Source organism: Gorilla gorilla, chromosome 1 (assembly GCF_029281585.2).
Source record: "Gorilla gorilla gorilla isolate KB3781 chromosome 1, NHGRI_mGorGor1-v2.1_pri, whole genome shotgun sequence".
Lineage (NCBI taxonomy): Eukaryota > Metazoa > Chordata > Mammalia > Primates > Hominidae > Gorilla > Gorilla gorilla.
Window position 1 is genome coordinate 228,307,938 of NC_073224.2, and position 25,823 is coordinate 228,333,760.

Below are 25,823 nucleotides of genomic sequence, written 5' to 3' on the forward strand. Positions count from 1 at the left end.
CAGCTCCCAATGAATTGAAAACACAATTTTTTTTTTTATTTTTTGAGACAGGGTCTCACTGTCGCCCAGGCTACAGTGCAGTGGCACAATCATGGCTCACTGCAGCCTTGACCTTCCAGGCTCAAGCAATCCAACCACCTCAGCCTCCTGAGTAGCTGGGACTACAGGCACTGGCCATCACAACTGGTTAATTTGTACTATTTTTGTAGAGATGAGGTCTCACTATGTTGCCCAGGCTTGTCTCAAACTCCTGACCTCGGCCTCCCAAAGTGCTAGGATTACAGGCGTGAGCCACTGTGCCCAGCCACATACTTATTTTAGATACCTAATGTCTTCTAACAAAAATAACCAAGCTTTTACCAATCTTAAAGGCCATTAACAGGAATACGCTGTAAGAAGAAAAAAAAAAAAAAAGCCAATCTCCTCTAAGAAGCTTTTCTAAAATAATTGCACAAGGCATGAAACCTCAGCCTCAGTTCATTCCTTCCCCAAAAGACATTCTTGTTTTTACTACAGCATCAACATGAGCTTTGTAATCTTCGATAATTAGGGAAGGAAAAATGTTTTACTTCACACTTCATAAATCTCTACTAAAGGCTGGGTACGGTGGCTCACGCCTGTAATCCCAGCACTTTGGGAGGCCAAAGTGGATGGATGGTTTGAGTCCAGGAGTTTGAAACCAGTCTGGCCAACATGGCAAAACCCTGTCTCTATAGTTTAAAAAAATAAGTTAAAATATTATTTTTTTAAAATCGTACTATTTAGAACCTGATGTAGTTGATCACTTGTATTCAACTAAGAATTTTAACTTACAAAGTCCCATTAGAGACAATGCTGGCCAGGTGCTGTGGCTCACACCTGTAATCCCAGCACTTTGGGAGGCAGAGGCAGGAGGATGACTTGAGGTCAGGAGTTCAAGACCAGCCTTGGCCAACACGGTGAAACACCGTCTCTACCAAAAATACAAAAATTAGCTGGGCATGGTGGCATGCACCTGTAATTCCAGCTATCTGGAAGGCTGAGGCACAAGAATCACTTGAATCCAGGAGGCAGAGGCTGCAGTGAGCCAAGATTGCACCACTGCACTCCAGCCTGGGCAACCAAGCGAGACCCTGTCTCAAAAACACAGAATAAAGAATGCCAGCTTTGCTACAATGTCCTCCTGCATAACACCATGGCCTCTACTGGTAGCTCCCCCAATTTATGACTCTAGAGGCAGTCATATCCTCTGGTTTCCCAGAGACAGCCCTGTTGTATGCCCGTTTTCTAGGGGTAATTATATTAATGATGTCCCCTTTAACTCTCAAAAATATCCCAATTTGAACAAAAAAAAAAGTTATATGGGCACCCTAGATAGAGTCTGTTGAAAACACAGACACCAGGGCTCCATCTCAACTTAATCAGATTCTTGGGAAGGAGATGAGAGACAGGAGGAGGGAAGAGGCTGTGCCAACACCTGCACTTTTAACAAGCTATCCAGATGATTCTGATCCATAAGCCAGCATTTGGGAACCACCAACATGAATCCTGGCCAGACTAATAACCACAATCAAGCCACTGCCACACCTTACTCAGCACGTGAGGACAATCAATTTGTGATCACAATGTTCAAATGCTGACCAGATTTTGCAAGTTTGCTTCCCTCCACCCCCCCACCACTTACCAATCATTTCCAGGTGTGCTACTAATTTGGACACATTTGCTTTGGCAAGCTCACTGGTGGTCTTATTCAGCACTAGAGAAAGTGAATGAACCTAGAAACAGACAAGATAAAGCAAGGCCAATATTACTGGGGAGAAAAGGTATCTTTCAGGAAAACGGCAGAGCAATCAAGGAAAATGCAAAAAGGCTTGGGAAACTTGAAGGTAATGCTTTTAACAATGCCAATTTCACTTCAGCTTTCTTAAGCCAGAGAAACCACGACCTGAGGACAGGGCGGAGACTGGACAGTCTAAATTTCAGTTTCTGTGGTGCCTTCTCTATGCTTGCCTTGTCTATTTTCTGTTCATGAGATGCTTTACATTATAAAAACAATTTTTCTCATTTTGGCATTCATCATTAATATTATACAATTCTATAGTAACTCAAACAGGTCCATTAAATCTCATTTTGATAAATTTTTCAAAACAAAATGATAAATATGATTTAGAATCCCATTTACTGCCTCTGAACAAATATTTAATAGAAGCCCACCATTAACCAACTGAGACTTCACCTAGAAGCCATAATCAAAGATTTTCTTTCCTAGGGACAACTACAAATAGAAGAAAAAAATCCCCTGTCTTGGGAGTAGCATTCTTTGTAACAAATAAATTTCATAATGCAGTATTGTAATTGTAACTATTAAAAAGATCTTATATGTCTAGGATTTGTTGAGTCAGTTCCCAACAACCTTTTTTGCTTTGAGTAACATCACAGGGGACAAGACATTGATGGAAGAGAAGGATGGAGTGAGGAAAAGACTGAGAGCAGATTTAATCTTCAATTCACACCCACCACTCCTTAACAGCAGGGACCATGCCTTCACCCCTTTGTCTTCAGTGCCTGCCACAAAGTAGGTACTCAGGAAATGTCTGGTGCATGAATAATCAGGAGGATAAAAAGATGGGAAAAGAAAAAAGGAATGTAATAGAAGGAAAGGAAGAAGGAAAATCATTTACAGAAGAAGACAGAGAAAAAGCAATGGGTTATTATAGTTGGAGCAATGACTTTGTGGGGGGAACTCCAGTTCCCTTGCAGTATGATTTCTGACACTGACACAGACACAGAAGGAATCTCAAGGTGAGATCATCATGGGGGAATTAAAAACCTCTAGTCAGCTGGATGCAGTGGCTCACACCTGTAATCCCAGCACTTTGGGAGGCAGAGGCAGGAGGATCACTTGAGGTCAGGAGTTCAAGACCAGCCTGGCCAACATGATGAAACCCCGTCTCTACTAAAAATAGAAAAACTAGCTGGGCATGGTGGCAGGTGTCTGTAATTCCAGCTATTTGGAAGGCAGAAGCACAAGAATGGCTTGAACCCAGGAGGTAGAGGTTGCAGTGGGCCAAGATCGCACCACTGCACTACAGCCTGGGCGATAGGGCAAGACTCTGTCTCAAAAAAATAAAATAAAAATAATGAAAACCTCTAGTCATTTAATTTTACCAAAAGAACATGTACACTGGGTCTAAAAATGCTTTGTTTGGAGGAATCCAACCACCACCACCACTTGAACCAGCTCTTCCCACGAATCTTAGTGTCACTAACAGATGACGATCAGACGCTGTACGCCTCCTGCCTCAATGCAACAGGAAGCACTCAGCAGCCCCTCTGGCATGTTCTTACCAAGCTGAACTGAATCTGATGGGGTCTCTAGAGCTAACATCCACTTGTTAAAATAGAGGATAAAAGAAGTCAAACAGTCAAACAAGAAAACAGACAAACCTAAAATGTGGGACACTCTACAAGGCACTAATCCAGTTTCCGTAACAAGTCAACAGGCGGTGGGGTTGGAGGGGGGCAGATACACTATAATTAAAAGAGATTTAAAAGACATGACAGCAAATGTAACATGGAACCTTACCTGGATCCTGATTCAAAAATATTCATGCATCAGGCTGGGCACAGTGGCTCATGCCTGTAATCCCAGCACTTTGGGAGGCCAAGGCAGGCCGATCACTTGAGGCCAGGAGTTTGAGACCAGCCTGGGCAACATGGTGAAACCCCATCTCCACTAAAAACACAAAGATTAGCAGGGTGTGGTGGCACACACCTGTAGTCCCAGCTACTCGAGGGACTGGGGCAGGAGAATAGCCCGAACCCAGGAGGCAGAGGCTGCAGTGAGCCAAGATCATGCCATTGCACTCCAGCCTGGGCAACAGAGCAAGACTCCTTCGAAAAGAAAGAAACAAAGGAAAGATAGGAAAGAAAGGAAAGGAAAGGAAAGGAAAGGAAAGGAAAGGAAAAGAAGAAAGAAATTCATGCATCGTTTTATTTAATTCTCCTTATTTTGTAAATGAGAAAACTTTGGCTTACAAAAGCACAGTATTCTACTGACTTATAGAGACCAACAGAATAGAAAGACAAGAAGCTTCATTCATTCCTCTACAATCCACCAATAAAAGGGCATTTCTGAGACAATCAGAGAATCTGATTATGGACTGGTGTTAGAAAATACCAAGGAATGCTTGTTAGTTGGACGTGACAATGCATTGTGGTATGTCCATTGTTTTTTTAGAAATAAATACTGACGTATGTAGAGTGAAATGGTATATCTGGAATTTGCTTTAAAATACTTCAGCAGGCCGCGCGCAGTGGCTCACTCCTGTAATCCCAGCACTTTGGGAGACTGAGGCAGGCAGACCACTTGAGGTCAGGAGTTTGAGACCAGCCTGACCAACATGATTAAACTCCATCTCTACTAAAACTACAAAATTAGATGGGCATGGTGGCGCGCACCTGTAATCCCAGCTACTCAGGAGACTGAGGCAAGAGAATCGCTTGAACCCAGGAGGCAGAGGTTGCAGTGAGCCAAGATCATGCCTCTGCACTCCAGCCTGGGCAACAGAGTGAGACTCCATCTCAAAATAAATAAATAAATAAATACATAAAATAAAATACTTTAGCAAAGAAGAAAAGGCATAAAGTAAATGTGATGAATTATAGGACTGGGCAAATGGGGGTTCATTATACTGTTTCTCTGTGATGTATCTGAATTTTTTCACAATAAAAATGTTTTTCAAAAATTCTTATTTTAAAAAACGCATTGTTGAGGAACACTTATCCAGTCCTATTCCCTTGTAGAACCAGCCACATCAATCAAGGCAAAGCCCTCTGGGAGCACTGCATATTCAACACCAAAGAGTTCCTGACGCAGATCATCACAGACACTGCAAGAATAAAGTTCCAGGTACAGACACATGAAGCCTAAAGGAATGGCTAACGCCTCTCCAGGTTCCATCCACCTTGCCAAACCAAAGGTACCAGAGGCCTCGGAGTACTGCAAAGTCATTCATTCACCAGACACTGAACAAGAAAGGTAAGCTGGTCCTTTCCCATCTCTACCCTGAGATGTCTTCCATTTCTAGAGGAATGAGGCCTACTATCAGCAAGGGAAATAAGAAAATGGCAACAGGATAAAATGTGATTCTCCTCCCTGACCTCTCCCCAGCAGGAAGTGCAAGTCCACACATGCTAAGACATGTGGATAAAGAACATCTTTGAGGCACACAAATGTTACCAGCCACAGCCGGGGTTCCAGGGCTCTGGACGAGTGCTAGTGACAGCAGGCCTATGTGCCCTTGAATGGGCCATTCAGGTTAACTGCTTTCACATCCTGCTGGTCTATCACACAGAGCAGAATAGCCTTAAACTCAAATGCTGTCTTTTTTATGGTTTTTTTTCTTAATACTTATAGTATGAGTATCAAGGACAAGTTATAAGTATGGTAATCCATGTAATATAAAAATAATAATGGCTACCATTCATTAAATCCTTATTGTGTGCCACACACTGTGTGGAGGGCCTTACAACAACCCTATGATGGGGGCACCACTGAACATCCTCAGTTTACTCATGAAAACATTAAGGGCAAAAGAGGCCAAGTGGTTTGCCCCAGGCCACATAGCTATATGGGTACAGTGAAAGTACCAGGACTCAAACTCAGGGAGTCCAACTTTTGAGACCATTCTTAACAGTTACGCTGTTGCCCTCAATACAAGCAAATAATGTTCTGAGAGAATGGGGAGACGGAAACAAAAGCCACACTTTAAAGTTGCTATTACAGATTACACACTTTGCTAGGTGCCTTCCACACATCACCTCATTTAGTCATCTTAGATGATGGAAGATGAGGAAACTATGGTTCAGAGAAGCAAAGTAACTCCACTGAATTATAGAGCTCAAAGGAAAGGCAAGATTCTTAAACCACTTATTTTCCCTGCCTCCAGATGGGATTTACAGTAAAACCTTTCCCAAAATATTCACGTCTACCTTTTGTAGCAAACACCTAGAGGACTAGATAGCTCCCCTGCCAACAAGAGATATTTTCCAAAGTAAATGTAAAGTGCTTGTATTTAAATCAACAAGCCCAAATCCATTTTTAGAGCTTAAGGGAGCCAAATGGAACTGAGGATACCTTGAGATCCAGTTTGGTGTTCACTGGATCCTGAAGTCCAGACTCCATGGAGGCATGTGGCTCCAGCTTCACGTTGTGTAGAATGCCCTCAGGAGGCAGCCTCATTGCGTGGTTGTCTGCAGTGGAGCCGATTCCAAAAAAGTCTAATATCACAACCCAGGTTTGCAGTGTGATCAGCACATCCAAGCAATTAAAATCAACATCAATGCTCCGGTTAACTCGATTGTAACTGGAAGAGAATTCTGGATGTTTCTTATCTACCAAGAATATGTTGATGTGGACTAAGGAATCATCAAATTTACTCTTTCCAACAAGTATCTTGGGCTCATCCACTGTTGGAGAAGGAGGTGGGGTCAAGGGATAGTCCTTGTCTTGGACTTCCTTTTGCTTCTTCCGGGATGCAGAGGTGGGCCTTTGATACAACTGGAAGACATTAGGAGCTTCTTCCATGTGGGAAGGGAGAGACCGAGGCATATCAGGATATTCCACATTGGACACTGAGGGGCAAGACTGAGAAAGGTATTCTTTTTGTGCTAAACTAGATGGCTTAGGGGCTCCTCGAGACACCATCAGGTTCTTATATTTAGAATCTGGATTCTTCTCCAATAAGTCCTCCATCAGCAGAGAACGCAGGGCAATCTGAATACATAAAGTCTGGGGATGGTCTTTACTGAATTCCACCTCAAAGTCCTGAAACTTTAAGCTCACAAGACCTTGGGCCCCCAAAGTCAGATCTCCACTTAGCTGAACCTGAAGCTCTGATATACAAAAGGTGGCTTGAATCTGAGTAAAGGATTTGACTTCCTTCACTGACAATGACTTCTGAGAGGTGTTAGAAAGGCTGGAGTGGCTGAACAATCCATTCTCCTTCCTTTCAACAGAAGATTCTCCACAGGTACTGAGGGGAGGCAGAGGAGAATCAGGGCAAGGGGAGGAAGTAGCACTGGCTGGATACTTATTCAGATCTTCACTGTACACGAGATTGTCCAGGGTTTGTAAAACCTGCTCATATACATGCTTTGCTAACACCACCTGTATTGAAAAGAGAAAAATTCAGTTACTCTATTATTAAATGCACGTAGATGTAATGCCCATAAATGTCTACAGTTGCTACATGATTCCTACATGAGGCTGTAAGTTACCTGATGGCAAAGACTATCTCTTTTCATTTATATTCTGTCCTTACCTTTTTGCCCCACTTCTGTTCACAAGGCCCTCCCTCAGCACCCTACACAATAATCTACGTACAATAAGAGTTCAGTAAGTACTGCGGATTATGCCTGAATCAACAAAGTCACTTTTTCTGACCCCACAAAAATGAATGCAGAAACTGAAGAGTGTTGACAAAAGTCTGGCGTGGATACACCACAGGATTGAGAAACAAGGTTCATGGTTCTAAAACTGGCTGATCATCACCAGTTAGTGTAACAGCCAATGTTTAGTACTGGTAGTACTTTTTAGATAAAAATGATGATGATCCATGATTAGTTATGTTTCCTTTCTCCTTTGCTTCATTTTTAATTACAATTTCTTATTAAAAATATTTTCAGCCAGGCACAGTGGCTCACGTCTGTAATCCCAGCCCTTTGAGGGGCCGAGGCAGGCAGATTGTGTGAGCCCAGGAGTTCAAGACCAGCTTGGGCTACATGGTGAAACTCTTGTCTCTACAAAAAATACAAAATTAGCAGAGTGTGGTGGCACAGGCCTGTAGTCCCAGCTACTTGGGAGGCAGAGGTGGGAGGACCGCTTGAGCCCAGGAGGTGCAGGACGCAGTGAGCTGAGATCATGCCACTGCACTCCAGCCTGGGCCACAGAGCAAGACCCTGTCTCAAAAAAAAAAAAAAAAAATTTCAGGCAAGTTTTTTATTTAATGAAGGGCAATTTTTAACAGAAGAATTCCAACCAATAGATACAGAAATAATGATGCAATTAGAAAAAGTGACCATTTTGTAACCCCTAATTTAATAATGTGTGCCATCAAAGTTCATTAGTGGAATAAACCATTATGTGAATGACTGACAGGGAATTTTGCAATGGAGAAATCAAGGCTCTTGCCACCTAAATACAATTATCCACTTTAACATCAATAAGAGAGAAAAAAGACCTGATTATGTGCCTCCTGATATAAAGTAATATGAAGTATACGGCAGCACCTACCTGAAGTCTACCTCCCAACTCCCCTGCCAAAAAAGAAACCCGAATCCAGTCAAACCTATAGAACTAAACCTGTTCTATAGATTTTACAGGAAATATGTGGGAGAACAAGTTAAGTGGCACATGAACAGCCAAATCCAGAAAGTGGGACATTCCACAGGACAACTGACTTAGTTCCACAACAAAATACGACATGGGGGGACAAAAAAGAGAGGGAAACTAGATGAACAAAGACCTACACAATGTATCACCCAAATGCGATGCTTCCAATTCTCTGTATCCTGATTCCAACAAACCCAAAACAAAGACATTTTTGAGATGATCCAAAATATCTCTGAAATCTGAAAATCGACTAGATAGTATCAAAGAATGCTCATTAATTTTGTAAGGCATGAAATACCACTGTGGTTATGTAAGAAGAAGCACCTAGTTTTTGGAAATACACTCTAAATACATAGGGGTGATAATGGCATGACATCTGGGATTTACCTTAAAATATTTCACCAAAAAAAAAAATAGATAAAACAAATGTGGCAAAATCTTCATAAGTGGAATCAGAGTGATGGGCACATAAAGCTCATTAGACTATTCCACTTTTGTATAGGCTTACATTCTTTCATAATCAACTTTTTAAAAAATTAAATTATTAAATTAATTACTAATCAATTATTAAAGAATTCAAATAATTATCTTAAACAATTATTTTTAAAGAAAGAATTATCTAAAATAACGTTTTTAAGATTTTCATCAAAACAACAGTTAAGTCAATGGTAACCATAAGAATAAGTCAACATAGGCCGGGCATGGTGGCACACACCTGTAATCCCAGCACTTTCGGGGGCCAAGGCAGGAGGATCACTTGAAGCAAGGAGTTCAAGACCAGCCTGGCCAACATGGTGAAACCCCGTCTCTACTAAAAATACAAAAATTAGCCAGTGTGGTGGCGAATGCCTGTAATCACAGCTACCCAGGAGGCTGAAGCAGCAGAACTGCTTGAATCTGGGAGGCAGAGGTTGCAATGAGCCAAGATCACACAACTGGCACTCTAGCCTGAGACTCCGTCTCAAAAAAAAAAAAAAAAAAAAGTAAGTCAACATAATCCAATAGAATTTATATCACATGCTAGATTTAAGGTGAAAAATTTGTCCTGGTAGCTACCACTGATGGGGCAAAAGCTTAGTCTGAGAAGGGAAAGCTTTGGAGTAGTTCTCTCAGGGGTCCCAGAGACCCCTGGGAGGAACCACAAATGTCAAAAGGTAGGCCCACTCCATCAACAGCACTCCTGGGTTACTCCAGAGCAGCTGCCAGACACAGACCAACTACTGTTGTGCCAGACACAGACCACAGACCGTCCTAAGAGCCTGCCTGTCATTGCTGTTTTATAATGTACTGCTCTTTGCTCTCGTCCCTGTGAAATCAGGGAAAATGACACTTTTGAAGGAAAAAAAAGAAAAGGTGTATACATACATGCATGCCCATAAAAAAAGAAATCCCTATCCTGGCCCATTTCATTTCAGAGAGGGCAGGACTAATTCTCTGTTGAAAGGATCTGTCCACAGCTCAGATGATCACAATGTTTCATAGGCTGCGTTAAGTATGTCTAAGTGTGACAAGAATGATATCCTCCTGGGAAAGGAGACTCTGACTTTGTAAGCAATCACTTCCCCATTTCTGAATGTCAATGGAATTAAGAATCTGCCGTCTTCCTCTAGATAACCCACCCCTCCTCCATATGAAAAAGGCTGACAAGACGGATTCCCCATGACAAAAGGATTCCACAATTATTGGAACAAGGTTTCAACAATGGTATTATGCATGGGTGATATATCTTTGAAAATATATATTCCTTCCAACATGTAATATACATAAATATATATCATATTTATAGAGTATTAATATAAACATATGACTTCAACTGCCCTGACATGAATTTACCTGAACTGGATTGACAAATTTTCCTTCAATCTTCATGATGCTAGAAGTTCCCAGGTCATCTGGGCTAAGAGAAAAAGTCAATTCAGATTCTCTCTCTATAGGGATCTTCTCCAGTTTAAACTGAATGGTGGTGTTGTTCAGGATGTGAAAAGCTGGCATAAAAGAGACGAAATGATAGACCATAAACCTTAATATTTACTTCATTACTGCTGATTAAACGTAGAATATACAAAATACAGCCCACGAGTTACACTTAGACCAGGAGGGCAGGTTAGCCTGGCACCTGGGGTCTATGATTGAGAGCAAACCTTGACAGCTATCCTGAGGCCAAAACTCATAGCAAGCTGAGGTACAAGATACATTTACACAAAAAAAGAAACAATATTTTCATCACATGCTCCACTTGGTAGCTTCAAAGCACGATGTGGTGAACATTATTCCAGTCCAGAGACTACATTATGCTTCTCTGAGCCACCCAAGCTGGCATTTTCCAAACCAAATTATTCATCCTTACCTAGCTTTCAGATACAGATGTATCCCTCTTATTATGCCTAAATCAGAATCTAGGACAATACAAGTTCTAAGTAAACAAATTTTATCCAAGCAGAGAAAGCTATCTTTTGATAAGTATAAAAACAAATCAGTGAATTAACATCTGATGACCACAGAAGGGTAAGTTCTCAAAGGCATTAATTTCGTCACCAATAAATAAAGGCGTGCTCTAGGGCTTACCTGATCTCTGCGTGCCAAGACCAACAGATTGGACTGTTTGGTTTTAGCTGATCAGATCCAGAATACAAACATAAGCTTTTATTCTTAGAACCCTGGACCAACCCATTATAGAAGAAGATGGCAGAATATTAAAGAAGATAATATCCACAAACTATTTACATCAACCCCTTGAGGCATCTTGGGCTAAAATGTTTAACTAGGAAGGATCTACAGCTTGGGAACAGAAAATCAGATATATTTGACCAAATTAAACAATACTTTAACAACATCCATCCACTGAAGCAACTCTGTAAATAAGCACTCATACAGTTTCAAGCTGGAACACTTCAAAAAAATAAATTCCTGCCTGAGCGCGGTTGGTCACGCTTGTAATCCCAACACTTTGGGAGGCCAAGGCAGGCAGATCACCTGAGGTCACGAGTTCGAGACCAGCCTGGCCAACATGGTGAAACCCTGTCTCTACTAAAAATACAAAAATTAGCCGGGCGTGGTAGCGGGTGCCTGTAAGTAATCCCAGCTACTTGGGAGGCTGAGCCAGGAGAATCACTTGAACCTGGGAGGTAGAGGTTGCAGTGAGCTGAGACTGCATCATTGCACTCCAGCCTGGGCAACAAGAGCAAAACTCCATCTCAAAAAACCAAAAAAAAATAAAAATAAAAGTAAGTAAATTCCTGTTTTGTCAAATATGACATTAAATGGAAAAGGGTGAAAACATGCCAACCTACTACAAGGCATTCTATTAAAACTCTTTGATTTCTTAAATATTAACTGAGGATTATTCTAAAAGAAAAGGATTTTATTGTTGCTGTTTTAAGCAAAGGACTCCGTGAGCTGGGTTTTCAATCATTAAACAAAATAGAACAAAAGACTGATGCTCCTCACCTTGACCTCTATGCAAAGATTCAAAGAAATCATGTCGTGTGAAACGAGCTTCCTCCTGACTGTTGGCACTGCCAGACCCGGAAGGTGGGCAAAACATCCGGCTTCCTTCAGACCCAACAGCTTCTCTACCTGCCAACTGGGTGCAATTCAAAGAATACAGTTTAATGTCCTTGATTTCCACCTGCAGACGGTCACTTCTGGATTCATCATCTCCCGCCACAAAATTCTGGATGAATATCTGTCCCAAGTGTCCCACCAACAACTCAGGGCTCCCCGGCTTCCGAGGGATAGAAACAACTGGTGATTCAATGTTTATGTTCAAGATTAGCTTTACAGTGTCCAAATGAGACGAAGCTAGGTCAAACCCATATATTTCATTTTCCTCTAAGATAAAGGGTTCCCGAGTCTTCCTTGGAGTTTCAAAGAGCGATACCATCTCGCTATACTCGGCAGTCTTGGTAGCTAGTACTGTGGTGACTTTGGTGGCTGCGCTTTTCAGCATACTTCGAAAATTTTCTTCCAGTTCGTCCATGGATAACGTCAACTCCTTCAAAAACTTAGCAGAGTGGTTATAATGTAAAGAAGCCATCTTCAGGTTGAGAAAACACTCCTGTTTAGATCTCTCAACAAACGTGAAACTCAAAGCTTCAGTGAGGGCTGCATCTTCCATTCTGACAAACACAGATTCAAAGTAGCCAATATCACTGATGATATTTTCATAGCCTACAGAATTCCCAATGCTGACAACATACTGGTTTTTAACGTTATCTTGTGTCAAATCCATAAGCTGTAAACAGCCGAGGGAACCATTCATGTCAAACGTGCTACCCATTGAGACATTAACTTTGGTGCCACCTATACTTGCAGTTGCAATTTTTCTGCCATATTTCTCTCCATTTGCCATGCCCACTGTCCGAAGAAGCAGTAAGTTCAGCCTATGGATTTCCACTGCAACCTCAGTGTTTTGTTCATATGTAGACTGGTAAGTTCCTTGTTCTCTGAAGCTTCTTTCAAAATCAGTCATTAAAGGTTGAGGACTTAAATCATCTTTTTCCTTGGGAAAGGATTTTTGAAGAAAACCAATTAGCTCCACAATGGTCTCTGGATTGAGGATAATATCTAAATTATTCACCTGTAGGGAAATCACCTGAAGAGTACTGTCTAAATTCATCGATGGGCACTCTGAACTCACAAACTGATATTCCAACTTAATAAGGGACTCTTGCTCTTTGGTAAGAATTTTGTCAAGTGAAACACTAGTAGCTGATCGGTCGTTCAGTGTAGCTCCATCAGTTAAGTGGGCCACATTCGGTCCAGAGACAGGAGACTGGGCCCTGCTATCCCGAAGGCTTCCCGTTGGAATATCAAAGCTCAAGTTCTTATGTGAAGCCATCAAAAGGTCAAAATCAGCACCATATGTCTGCATGGTATCCACCAGGAGCAAACCATGAACAGTTAGGGAGACTTCAGCATCATAAGGCCTCTTCACAAAGTGAGCATTGGTACCAAACACCTTGAGCACAGAAATGTACCGGCCATTGCTCTCAACACCAAGCTGCATACAGTTCACTTTAAATTCCGCCAGGAGGAGCTGCGACTCCACCAGAACCTCGCGGGTATGCTGCTCCAACATCACAATGCTCTGGGTTAAATTCATTACGGAGTCTTGCAAACTTCCCCGCTGCTCCTCCTGGGGAAAAATCTTTTCTTTAATCTGAGTGTCAGAAGTTTTCATTTCTGGGGTGGTGAGCAGAGCAAAGCAATTCTTTAGTGCAGATATTTTATCTTCATTAATGTGGATTTTTAAGTCTGGTAAGTTGCCTGAGAGCACGGCTCCTGGATATTTGGGATCTGAAGTATAAATCAATCGACGCTCTAACTGTAGGTGAACGTTGAACTTCTCTACCACATGTGTTGGTCCCACGTCAATATCCTGGACATGCTTCCAATTGTCTTTCACTCGTCCAACCATGATCTGGAGGTCCATAAATGACAGCGAGTACCTCTCATACATCTTTGTGCTCATTAAATGTGCTTGAAGCTGTTCTTCACTGAACTCAACTCCAGAAAAGGGAGGTGTTTTCTCTCCATTGCTGCTGCTTGACTCGGGAGGTGGGGTGTTAGGAGGTGTGGCCAGGGGGGTCTTATATTCATCATCACTAAACTGGGTCTCTTCAGATGCTGACCCATCCCTACTTTTCCTCCTGGAGTTATCTGCAGATAAAAAAAAGAAGATTCAAATATATGTCTGCTATTTCCATCCTCTTTCCCTTAATGTAATAATTATGAAAGGCAGAGAATCAACCAACCCCAGTTTGTTTAAGAAAACTGAGGAAAACTCTTAAGCATAATATCTTTGTTTACCATTTTCTAAGTGTGAATTTACCTATAAATTTGGAAATCAAAACACAAATATAAAAAAGTATGGACACGAAAAAAGCTGGAGGCCCCCTGACATGAGCGCCACCTGCTGACCCAATGCTGCCTCCCCACTTCTCCCCTGCCTTGCCATGGGCGTGAGCTGCTTTCACCAACCCTTTCTTACGTCCCTCTCTAGAGTCTTTCATTTCTTTTCCTTTTTCTGTGTGTTCATTTGTTTCCCCCACTGGAATGTTCTTTTATTTCAGGTGAAGTCTCACTCTGTTACCCAGGCTGGAGTGCAATGGCACGATCTCAGTTCACTGCAACCTCTGCCTCTCAGGTTTAAGCGATTCTACTGTCTCGGCCTCCCAAGCAGCTGGGATTACAGGCGTGCACCACCATGCCCGGCTAATTTTTTGTATTTTTTACATTTTTATTTATTTATTTTTATTTATTTTTGAGATGGAGTCTCATTCTGTCACCCAGGCTGGAGTGCAGTGGCATGATCTTGGCTCACTACAACTTCCAACTCCCAGGTTCAAGAGATTCTCCTGCCTCAGCCTCCCGGACAGCTGGGATTACATGTGCCTGTCACCATGCCTGGCTAATTTTTGTACTTTTAGTAGACACAGGGTTTCACCATGTTGGCCAGACTGGTCTCGAAGTCCTGACCTCAGGTGATCCGCCCACCTCAGCCTCCCTAAGTGCTGGGATTACAGGCGTGAGCCACCGCACCTTGCCAATTTTTTGTATTTTTAGTAGAGACAGGGTTTCACCATGTTGGCCAGGCTGGCCTTGAACTCCTGACCTCATGTAATCCACCCACCTCAGCCTCCCAAAGTGCTGGGGATTACAGGCGTGAGCCACCACGGCCCAGCATCCACTGGATGTTCTGAGAGAAGAGAGGTCTCATCTTTCTTGGTCAACACAGTCTTCATAGTGCCGAGGTAGTGCTTGGTGAGTGGTAACTGATCAATATGCAATTGTGTGGCCCCAGAGTCCACAATCAGCCCCTCTTTCTCCAGCTGAGCAGCGCCAAGACAACTATAAAAATACACCACTGGGGCTGGGCATAGTGGCTCACACCTGCAATCCCAGCACTTTGGGAGACTAAGACAGGCAGATTGCTTGAGGTTAGGAGTTTGAGACCTGCCTGGCCAACATGGCGAAACCCCATCTCTACTAAAAATACAAAAATTGGCCGGGCGTGGTGGCTCACACCTGTAATCCCAGCACTTTGGGTTGCCAAGACGGGTAGATCACTTTGAGGTCAGGAGTTCAAAACCAGCCTGGCCAACATGGCGAAACCCTGTCTCTACTAAAAATACAAAAAATTGGCCAGGTGCGGTGGCTCACGCCTATAATCCCAGCACTTTGGGATGCCAAGGTGGGTGGATCACCTGAGGTCAGGAGTTGAGACCAGACTGGCCAACGTGGAGAAACCCCATCCCTACTAAAGATACAAAAATTAGCTGGGCATAGTGGTGGGCGCCTGTAATTCCAGCTACTCAGGAGGCTGAGGCAGGAGAATTGCTTGAACCTGGGAGGCAGAGGTTGCAGTGACCTGAGATGGCACCACCACACTCCAGCCTGGGCGACAGAGTGAGACTCCATCTCAAAAAAACAAACAAAAATAATTTGGTACTTCCTCAAAATATTAAAACGTAGAGTTACCACATGGCTCAGCAACTCCACTTCTAGGTATATAAAGAATTAAAAATATATGTCTACATTGCAGAAATGCGGGTCTATAAAAAAGAAAAAAAATTTAAAAGAAAAAGAAAATATATGTTTATACAAAAACCTGTACATGAATGCTCACAGCAGCAATATGCCTAATAGCGAAAGAGTGGAAGCAACTCAAATGGCCATGAACAAATGAAAGGATAAACAAAATGCGGAACAGCCACACAATGGACTATTATTCGGCTATACGAAGGAAGGAAGTATCAGTATATATTACAACACAGAAGAACCTTGAAAATGTCATGCTAAATGAAAAAGCCAGACATAAAAGGCCACACATGGCATTATTCCATCATATGAAATGTTCAGAACAGACAAATCCAGAGACAGAAAGATTAGTGGTTGCCAGGGGATGGGGAGCGAGAAGGTGAATTGGTGTTTAATGGGTACACACAGAGTTTCAGTGGGGGAAGATGCAAAAGTCCTCCCGATATTAAATAGCAGTGAGAACTGCACAATTCTATCCACATACCAAAAACAACCGCACTATACATTTAAAACTTAGAATTATCTCAATAAAGCTATTATTTTATAAGTAACAAGTGAACCCTCAGGTCTTAAAATGTTATGTAAACATTTTATTAAGCTTTACTTAGATAATCATAGATAGGTCGATCTACCAAGATATGTTTTCATTATTTCATTATTTAAAAAGTTACAGATGAACCTTGAAGTTTAAAAATGTTACATAAACATTTTATTAAGCTTTACTCAGATAATCATAGATAGATCATCCATCTACCAAGGCAGGTTTTCATTATTTCCCACTCACACTATACCTTGGGTGTTCGTCAAAAGCATTCTTCCTAGATCCACGACAACTAACACAGGATTCTTGAATTTGAAATCATCAGGAAATATCACCTGAGGGGCAGAAATATCCAGTCGCACGGTCCATCGTTTACTCTCCTCCTGTACAAATAAAACAGTCATTAACCATAACTGCCGAAACCCAACAGCTTTATCCATGGTGCTCAAGCATTTCTGGAAGCTGCAGCTAGGATTATGGAGTGACTCAGTGATCTAATGTATTACAGCAAAAAGTCTAAGACAAAAGTAGATGTAAATGCTTGAGGATCTGAGAAATTACCACAGGCAAGTATCTGAACAGGGGAGAAAAAAAATAGCAAATAACTAAATAGGGGAGAGTCTGTACTTAAGAAAGATTTTGTTTCTAATTTATAGGGTTTAATACTTTAAAGGATTATAGAAATTATAGAATTCAAATAAACATAGAATTCTAAACATTTTTACTTATTCAGGGGCATTGGTAACCATGAACTTCCATACCAAAATATCTTAGTGAGAAACATAAGCTTTGACATTTGAAATATAAATAACACACCAATTCATGATTTGTTCATTGTTCTTCCCTCCAACCAAAATCAGCCTCAACTGTATGTATGTGGCAAAAGCTAATTTACATTACCAAAAAGAAACCTCTTTTGTTTACAAGAATACTAATTATCATACTTTATGTAGAAACACACACACACACACACACACACACACACACCCCAAAACAAAAAACAGGACTAATTCTCCATCCCATACTACACACCCCATTTTACTTGGATCATTTCTGCTTCTCTGACACCTATAACTTACTCTGCACTGTCCAAAAGAAGCCACACTTTTTCTCACTGTGCCACCTGCTGCTGTACTGTAGCAGTGCACCTCCATGTCACCTGAGAAACTGTGCTTTACTGGACTATTTTGATTTCTTGAGACAAGGTCTCACTCTGTCACCCAGGCTAGAGGGCAGATCATAGCTCACTGCACCCTCCAATTCCTGGGCTCAAGCAATCCTCCCGCCTCAGCCTCCTGAACAGCTGGGACTACAGGTATGTGCTACCAGGCCCAGCTAATTTTTTTATTTTTTGTAGAGACAAGGTCTCACTATGTTGCCCAGGCTGGTCTCGAACTCCTGAGCTCAAATGATCCTCCCACCTCCACCTCCCAAAGTGCCAGGATTATAGGCATGGGCCACCTTGCCCAGCCTACCTACTGGACTGTGAAGATGTCTCTTGGCCCTCCCTATCTATGGCATCCTCATGACAGCTGGTCATTTGGCATCACAAAGTACCTATCATCACACCCCAGAATAGAAGCTGAGGCATCATTCCAGTTGTCTCTTCTGGTAACAGTAAGCAAAAAAGAGAAACTCTCACATGAAACATGCACAAAGTATCAGGTCTGGAAAATGGAACAAACACGAGTCTTTTTTTTCTTCTTCTTTTTGAGACAGTCTCACTCTGTTGCCCAGGCTGGAGTGCAGTGGTACAATCTCGACTCACTGCAACCTCCGCCTCCCAGGTTCAAGTGATTCTCCTGCCTCCGCCTCCTGAGTAGCTGGGATTACAGGGACTCACCACCATACCCAGCTAATTCTTGTATTTTTAGTAGAGATGGGGTTTCACCCTGTTGGCCAGGCTGGTCTCGAACTCCTGACCTCAAGTGATCTGCCCACCTCAGCCTCCCAAAGTGCTGGGATTACAGGTGTGAGCCATAGCACCCAGCACAAAGATGAATCTTGAAAGTAACCTCATCCTGGTCCAAGGAGACACAGAATCTAGTCACAGTCATTCATTTTATTAGCTAAACCCTGACTATAAAAGACACAAGATTTTATTCTATGCTAGCTGATAAGGATTTAATATTTTCAGTTTACTCAGTCAGCACAATTGATATAAGTAAGCCTCTCTACAGTAGGTAGTGACTTGATGGAAAGAATTCCTGCCCCTTCCCCAATCCCCAAAGAGTGTTTATGGGTGCCCACTTACAATGAAATCACCCACTAGCAAACGATCAAGAGTCTGCCGGATTTCTGCCTTGGTCTGCATCTTCAGCTTGTTATATTGTCTTCGGGCAGCTTCAGCCACTCTCAGCTCAAGTTCAGACTGATAACCAAAACCTGCAAGGTTGGAAATACACAGCAGAGTCAGAATTTTCACACAGCTGGGTGAACAAAAATGCTACATCAATTCTCACCAAGAATTTCCATCAAAGCTTAAAAAAAAAAAAAAATCAGGCTGGGCATGGTGGCTCACACTCGTAATCCCAGCACTTTGGGAGGCCAAGGCAGGAGGATGCCTGAGCCCAGGAGACTGAGGCTGCAGTGAGCCGTGATCATGCCACTGCACTCTAGCCTGGGGTGACAGAGCAAGACCCTGTCTCAAGGAAAAAAGCAAATCAGTAACAACAGTTTCTTACTCCAGTATGACCTGGCATAATGCAGGGTAACAGGAATGAGACAAAAAAGCGTAAGTGGATGGACAGCCATGGGGGAGAGGAGGCAAGTGAGAGAAGTGTACCTAAGTTACTAGAATTTCTTAAGCCATTTTCTGAAAGATTCCAAACTACTATATTTCAAAATTCTTAAAAAGCACTGAAAGAGAAAATGGAATTTCAAAGGAAATGCCTTCTATATTCTTTTTTTCTTCTTCTTTTTTAAGACAAAGTCCCACTCTGTCTCCTAGGCTGGAGTGCAGTGGCATGATCTTGGCTCACTGCAGCCTCCGCCTCCCAGGTTCAAGTGAGTCTCCTGCCTCCCGAGTAGCTGGGATTACAGGTGCACACCACCACACCCAGCTAATTTTTGTATTTTTAGTAGAGATAGGGTTTCACCATGTTGGCTAGGCTGGTCTTGAACTCCTGACCTCCAGTGATCCGCCTGCCTCAGCCTCCCAAAGTGCTGAGATTACAGGTGTGAATCACCACACCCAGCCTTTCTATATTCTTTCTTTTTAAGACAGGATCTTGCTGTGTTGCCCAGGCTGGAGTGCAGTGGTGTAATCATAGCTCACTGCACCCTCGAACTCCCAGCCTCAAGCAATCATTCTGCCTCAGCCTCCCGAGTAGCTGGGGCTACAGGCACACACCACCATGCCTGATTAATTTTATTTTATTTTCTTTTTTTAGTAGAGATGAGGTCTCACTATGTTGCCCAGGCTAGTCTCAAACTCCTGGGCTCAAGCAATCCCCCAGCCTCGACTCTCAAAGTTCTAGGATTACAGGTATGAACCACTGTGCCTGGCCACCTTCTATATTCTATCAGTAACACAGCAATGAAGTCACGGCATTTATGGCTACTGTTTATATGAAGAGACTAAAAAACTAGTCCAAAAACTAAAACAGATTCATTGTAATAAAGGGGGAAGGGACATTTAGGAAAATACTATTGTTTTATAAATCTCCCTGTCCATAAAAGTATTTTTTCTGCACCTACTGTTTCAAATCTTCTTGGGGAACAAAGGGAGGCATAAATAAATCAGTGATTACATTTACAACTTTGCAGTATTTAATGCTGCACAAAGGAGGTCAAAGAGACCACTGATCCTGTCATCTAGAAGGAAATTCTTGAACATTCCTCCTCAGTTCACTGGTCTAAAATATCCTGGGTAGCCAAGGAAACCACTGTCCTAGTGAAATAAAAAGTATAGAGATCATCGCTTTTCAGTTCCAAGATGCAGATTTCCAGTTACAATTCTGGCTGAACATACAGCCGTGGTTAAATCAATATCATGAAACTATGCCTGTAGTACTTTCATCTATTTTTATAAGAATGTTTTGCAATTGAGAAACCTAAAAAAGATGATGAACTCCCCCACCCCATACTATTTTATTGCCTTTCAATTACTCTTGGTAATATTTTAAGATAGGTACCGATTCAAAGGTAGTGGCTTTCAAAAAGTACAGCTGCTATTCTTTGGTGCCATTATTCAGAATGACAATATGAAATAAAAATGGGAAAAAAAACAGAAACGAAAAGTATGAAAAAATACATGCTAAATGGAGGCAAACAAAGAGAAAATATTTAAGGATATAGATTTCTCTTGGAAAAGACTGTCCACAAACATCTACCCTGATTTAGTAACAGGACAGGGCAACCCTATTGACTTACTCTGCAGGCCTTTTTTGTCACTATCAGAGCATCTGAATAACCCTTGTCCAGAACACCAGAAATAACAATAAAGATGTTTTTCAAAAGGAACATAAGATCAAACAAACAAAAAAGTTAACCTGAGGTATGAACCTTTCCCTTGTAGAAAAAGTCTGCTACTTTTTTAATGGCCTGCGGATTGTATATGATGTTCAAGGGCCTTGTGCTGACATTGAGCCGCCTCTCAAAGTGGCTGTGCGCCGGATTTCTCTCATACAGCATCTCAAAAACTGGGTCATCTGGGTCTGCAGCTAAAGGAAAGAATAGGAATAAGAACATGGAACAAAGCAAAAACTATAACCTTATTAATAGACCTGTGAGGAATTCTGGAAAAACAGACATTTTCTAAATTATTTTTCAATTAGTTCACATTTATGCCTATCTTTAAAATAGAAAGCCTAATCAGGATTGACTGTTTAATTTTCCACAGGAATTGTGTAGACTGGCCTATTGTATTAGCTCCCATATCATGGAAACCAAGGACCTGAAGACCCTACAAGGTTGCCCAGTTAGCCCCAAGTTTGCAGCTCCACTGAGAGAGGACCAGGCTGTCTCCAAGTGAAACCCTGGCGCACACAGCAAACCACTGCGCACAAAACAGAAAACATTCCCTCTTTTACTACTGATCAAAGACTACTGATCTGGTTTTTGCTCGAAAGTCCCCCAAAAAGAATTTTTAAATTATTTAAAAAAAAAAAAAAAAAAGCTCAGGCATGGTGGCTCACACTTGTAATCCCAGCACTTTGGGAGGCCAAGGAGGGTGGGTGGCTTGAGCTCAGGAGTTCAAGACCAGCCTGGACAACATAGCAAAACCCCATCTCTACTAAATATACTAAAATTATCCGGACATGGTGGCACACACCAGTAATCCTGGCTAGGGCATGAGAATCACTCGAACCCGGGAGGCAGAGGTTGCAGTGAGCCAAGATCACACCACTGCACTCCAGCCTGGTGACAGAGTGAGGCCCTGTCTCAAAGAAAAATTAATTTAAAAAATTTTTAAATTTTAAAAAAAACAACATAGGACAAATTACCTGGGTAATGATCACTTCTGTCTGCAGATGTAGTTTGTAGACCAAAAGATTGTGAGACTCTGCCAACTTCTTTTTGCTATTAAACAAACACATAAAAATGCGTAAACGTCAGCGTGAGAGGGGACAATTCACTAAACAAACCCATCTTACCCTTTAGCAACACACTCCCTTAGCACCATCAAATCAAAACTCACTTTACCTCAGATTGAGTACTTGCAGAATTGTTTCGTTTTCTGCCCTTTCTCCAATCTAGTGAGACCACATCTTTTCCTTTGTACTGACAATATGCTACTTTGCACTCAGCACATTTAATGAACAGTTGCTAAATGAAAATTAAACATGTCTAACTTTTCAAACTTTAAGTCGGCCTTCCCACCCTCTCCATAACGTTCCCCCAACCAAAACAAAACTATGGACAGAATAAGGGGTTAACTACTCAACCATTTAGACAGCTTGTTGCCAACTTAAGATCAAAGATCTTATCGTTAATAACGTATATTTTAAAAATTACATATATATAGAAAACTTGAGATGTTTCTGTTTTGGGACCCTGGCAAGACGAGATTTCATGTCAGTGACTAAGGGTCAGAAGGCATGAAAATGACTGTCAGATACAGAGGAAACCCAAACATTGACCTTGAAATGCAGAAAATAGTGGTCTTATAGCATTTTCTTCCAAATCAGAGCAAAATATACCATGGTGGCTACAATACAGGAGTGCAAGAAGGCATAGCCATTAATGTCACCAACATTTTCTCTTTAACAATTTCAAGAAACTTCTCCAATCCCAGCCCATCAGTCTCAAGATGATCAAATGTCAGAATGAATCAGTTATCATTTGCCTAAAACAGACTACAATTTACCAACACCTTAGATACATTAACTATCCAACTGTTGTACATACTGGATTAGGGAAGACTAGAAGAGGAAACATAGTTCCTTCTGTAGCCAGGTCTCGAAGAAACAGTCCACCCAACCGGACTGAAAGCAAAGAGGAATTTCTTCGAGGAAGAGACTCTGCTAGAAGTTTTACATCTATAAAAGATAAATAAAATAGTTGATACAATGCTTATGAGAGCCTAATGTGTTTTTTAAAATATTAGATATTCTATTTTACAGAAGATTATTATAGATGAACTATTTTTCCTTGAAATTAAACAAATAAACAAAAAAACCCTATCTATCTACAGGCACATATTGGAGCTATTGCGGGTTTGGTTCCAGACCACTGCAATAAAGTGAGGATCACAATAAAGCAAGTCACACAAATGTTTTGGTTTCCCAGTGCATAGAAAAGTGATGTTGACACTATACAGTAGTGTACTGAGTGTGCAATAGCATTATGCCTGAAACTACAATATAGATACCTTAATTTTAAAATATTTTATTGCTAGAAAGTGCTAACAATCCTGTGAATCTTCAGCAAGTTGTAATCTTTTTGCTGGTGGAAGGCCTTGCCTACATGATGATGCCTGCTGACTGATCAAGGTGTGGTTGCTGAAGTGTTGGGGTGACTGCGGTGATTTCTTAAAATAAGACAACAACGAAGTTTGCTACATCAACTGACTCTTCCTTTCACAGAAGATTTCTCTGTAGCAGGTGATGCTGTTTGATAAAGCAGCATGTATTTAACCACAGTAGAATTTCTTTCAAAACCACAGTCAATCCTCTCAAACCCTGCCATTAGCAACTAAGTTGATTTAGTATCCTAAAAACTTTATTGTCGTTTCCTTTTTTTATTTTGTTTTCTTTTTTGAGACAAGGTCTTGCTTTGTCACCCAGGCTGGAGTGCAGTGGTGCAATCATAGCTCACTGTAACTTCAAAGTCCTGGGCTCAAGGGATCCTCCTACCTCAGTCTGCCACGTAGCTACAGGTGCATGTCACCATGACCAACTAATTTTTTTTTTAATTTTTAGTAGAGATAGGGTCTTGCTATGTTGCCCAGGCTGGTTGTGAACTCCTGGCCTGAAATGATCCCCCTGCCTTGGCCTCCCGAAGTGCTGGGATTACAGGCGTGAGCCACCATGCGCAGCCTTGGGTTGTCATTTCAACAGTGTTCATAGTATCTTCACCAGGAGTAGATTCCATCTCAAGAAACTACCTTCTTTGCTCATCTGTAAGAAATAACTCTTCATCCATTCAAGTTTGATCATGAGATTCCAGCAATTCACTCACATCTTCAGGTTCCACTTCTAATTCTAGTTCTCTTGCTATTTACCCCACATTTGCAGTTACTTCCTCCACTTAAGTCTTGAATCCCTCAAAGTCATCCAAGAGGGTTGATTTCTTCCAAACTCCTGTTAATGCTGATATTTTGACCTCCTTCCATGAATTACAAATGTTCTTCATGGCATCTAGAATGGTGAATCTTTTCCCGAAGCTTTTCTATATACTTTACCCAGGTCCATCAGAGGAATCACTATTTATGGCACCTACAGCCTATGAAATGTATTTCTTAAATAATAAAAGTTGAGGCTGGGAGTGATGACTCACACCTGCAATCCCAGCACTTTGGGGGCTGAAGCAGGAGGATCGTTTGAGGCCAGGAGTTTGAGACCACCCTGGCCAAAAAAGTGAGAGCTCATCTCTGAATAAATTAAGTAATTAATTAAAGAAACAAACAAACTTGAATGTTGAAATTACTCCTGGATCCATGGGATGCAGAATGGATGTTGTGTTAGCAGGCATGAAAACAACACTAATTTCTTTATACTTCTCCCAGCAGAGCTCTTGAGTGACTGGATGCATTATCCACGAGCAGTAATATTTTGAAAGGAATCTTTTTTTCTGAGCAGTAGGTCTCCACAGTGGCCTTAAAATCTTCAGTAAACCATGCTGTAAACAGATGTGCTGTCATCATCCAAGCTTTGTTGCTCCATTGATACAACACAAGCAGAGGAGATTGAGCATAATTCTTAAGGGCCCTGGGATTTTCAGAAAGGTAAATCAGCAACTTAAAGTCACCAGCTGCACTGGCCCCTAACAAGAGAGTCAGCCTGTTCTTTGAAGCTTTGAAGCCAGGCATTGACTTCTCCTCTCTAGCTATGAAAAGTCCTAGATGGCATTTTCTTCCAATAGAAGGCCTTTTCATCTACAATGAAAATCTATCATTTAGCACAGCAAGGATCTTAGCTGGATCTTCTGGATAACTTGCTGCAGCTTCCCCATCAGCACTGGCTGCTTCACCTTGCACTTTTATGTTATGGAGATGGCTTCTTTCCTTCAAACTCATGAACCAACCTCTGCTAGCTTCAAACTTTTCTTCTGCAGTTTCCTCACCTCTTCCAGCCATCCCAGAACTGAAATGAGTTAAGGCCTTGCTGTGCATTAGGCTTTGGCTTAAGGAAAGGCTGTGGCTGCTTTGATCTTCTATCCAGACCATTCAAACTTTCTCCATTGCAGCAGTAAGGCTGTTTTGCTTTCTGATCATTCATGTGTTCGCTGAAGTAGCACTTTTATTAATAATTTCCTTCCAGAACTTTTCCTTTGCATTCACAACTTGGCTAACTGTTTGGCACAAGTGGCCTAGCTTTTGGCCTATCTCAGCTTTCGACATGTCTTCCTCACTAAGCTTAATCACGTTTAGCTTTTGATTTAAAGTGAGAGACATGTGACTCTTCCTTTCACCTGAACATTTAGAAGCCATTGTAGGGTTATTAATTAGCCCAATTTCAACATTGTGTCTCAGGTAATAGGGAGGCCCCAGGAGAGGAAAAGAGACAAGGAAATGGCCAGTCGGCGGAGCAGTTGGAACATACACAATATTGACTAAGTTACCATCTTCTATGGGCATGGTTCATAGCACTCCAAAACAAATACAATAATAACATTACAAATCGGTGATTACAGATCACCATAAGAGACAGAATAATAATGGAAAAGTTTGAAATATTGGGCAAATTACTAAAATGTGACACA

The 25,823-nt window shown here is 41.6% G+C and overlaps 1 protein-coding gene across 6 annotated transcripts in view; it reads right to left on the reverse strand.

Moving 5' to 3' along the window:
* VPS13D (vacuolar protein sorting 13 homolog D) overlaps positions 1 to 25,823 on the reverse strand; it is a 281,804-nt gene that overhangs the window by 222,189 nt on the left and 33,792 nt on the right. For 5 of the 6 annotated variants that reach the window (XM_031007143.3, XM_055384705.2, XM_031007141.3 and 2 more), the window contains exons 14-22: positions 22,809 to 22,939; positions 21,905 to 21,980; positions 20,951 to 21,121; positions 18,712 to 18,842; positions 16,708 to 16,840; positions 11,822 to 14,035; positions 10,208 to 10,359; positions 6,119 to 7,150; positions 1,664 to 1,754 (exon numbers count right to left, since the gene is read on the reverse strand). In XM_031007143.3, the coding sequence (XP_030863003.3) occupies positions 1,664 to 1,754; positions 6,119 to 7,150; positions 10,208 to 10,359; positions 11,822 to 14,035; positions 16,708 to 16,840; positions 18,712 to 18,842; positions 20,951 to 21,121; positions 21,905 to 21,980; positions 22,809 to 22,939 (4,131 nt within the window). Of the gene's footprint in view, positions 1 to 1,663; positions 1,755 to 6,118; positions 7,151 to 10,207; positions 10,360 to 11,821; positions 14,036 to 16,707; positions 16,841 to 18,711; positions 18,843 to 20,950; positions 21,122 to 21,904; positions 21,981 to 22,808; positions 22,940 to 25,823 lie in introns of those variants that run through there. The other variant, XM_031007142.3, reaches the window with a different exon arrangement.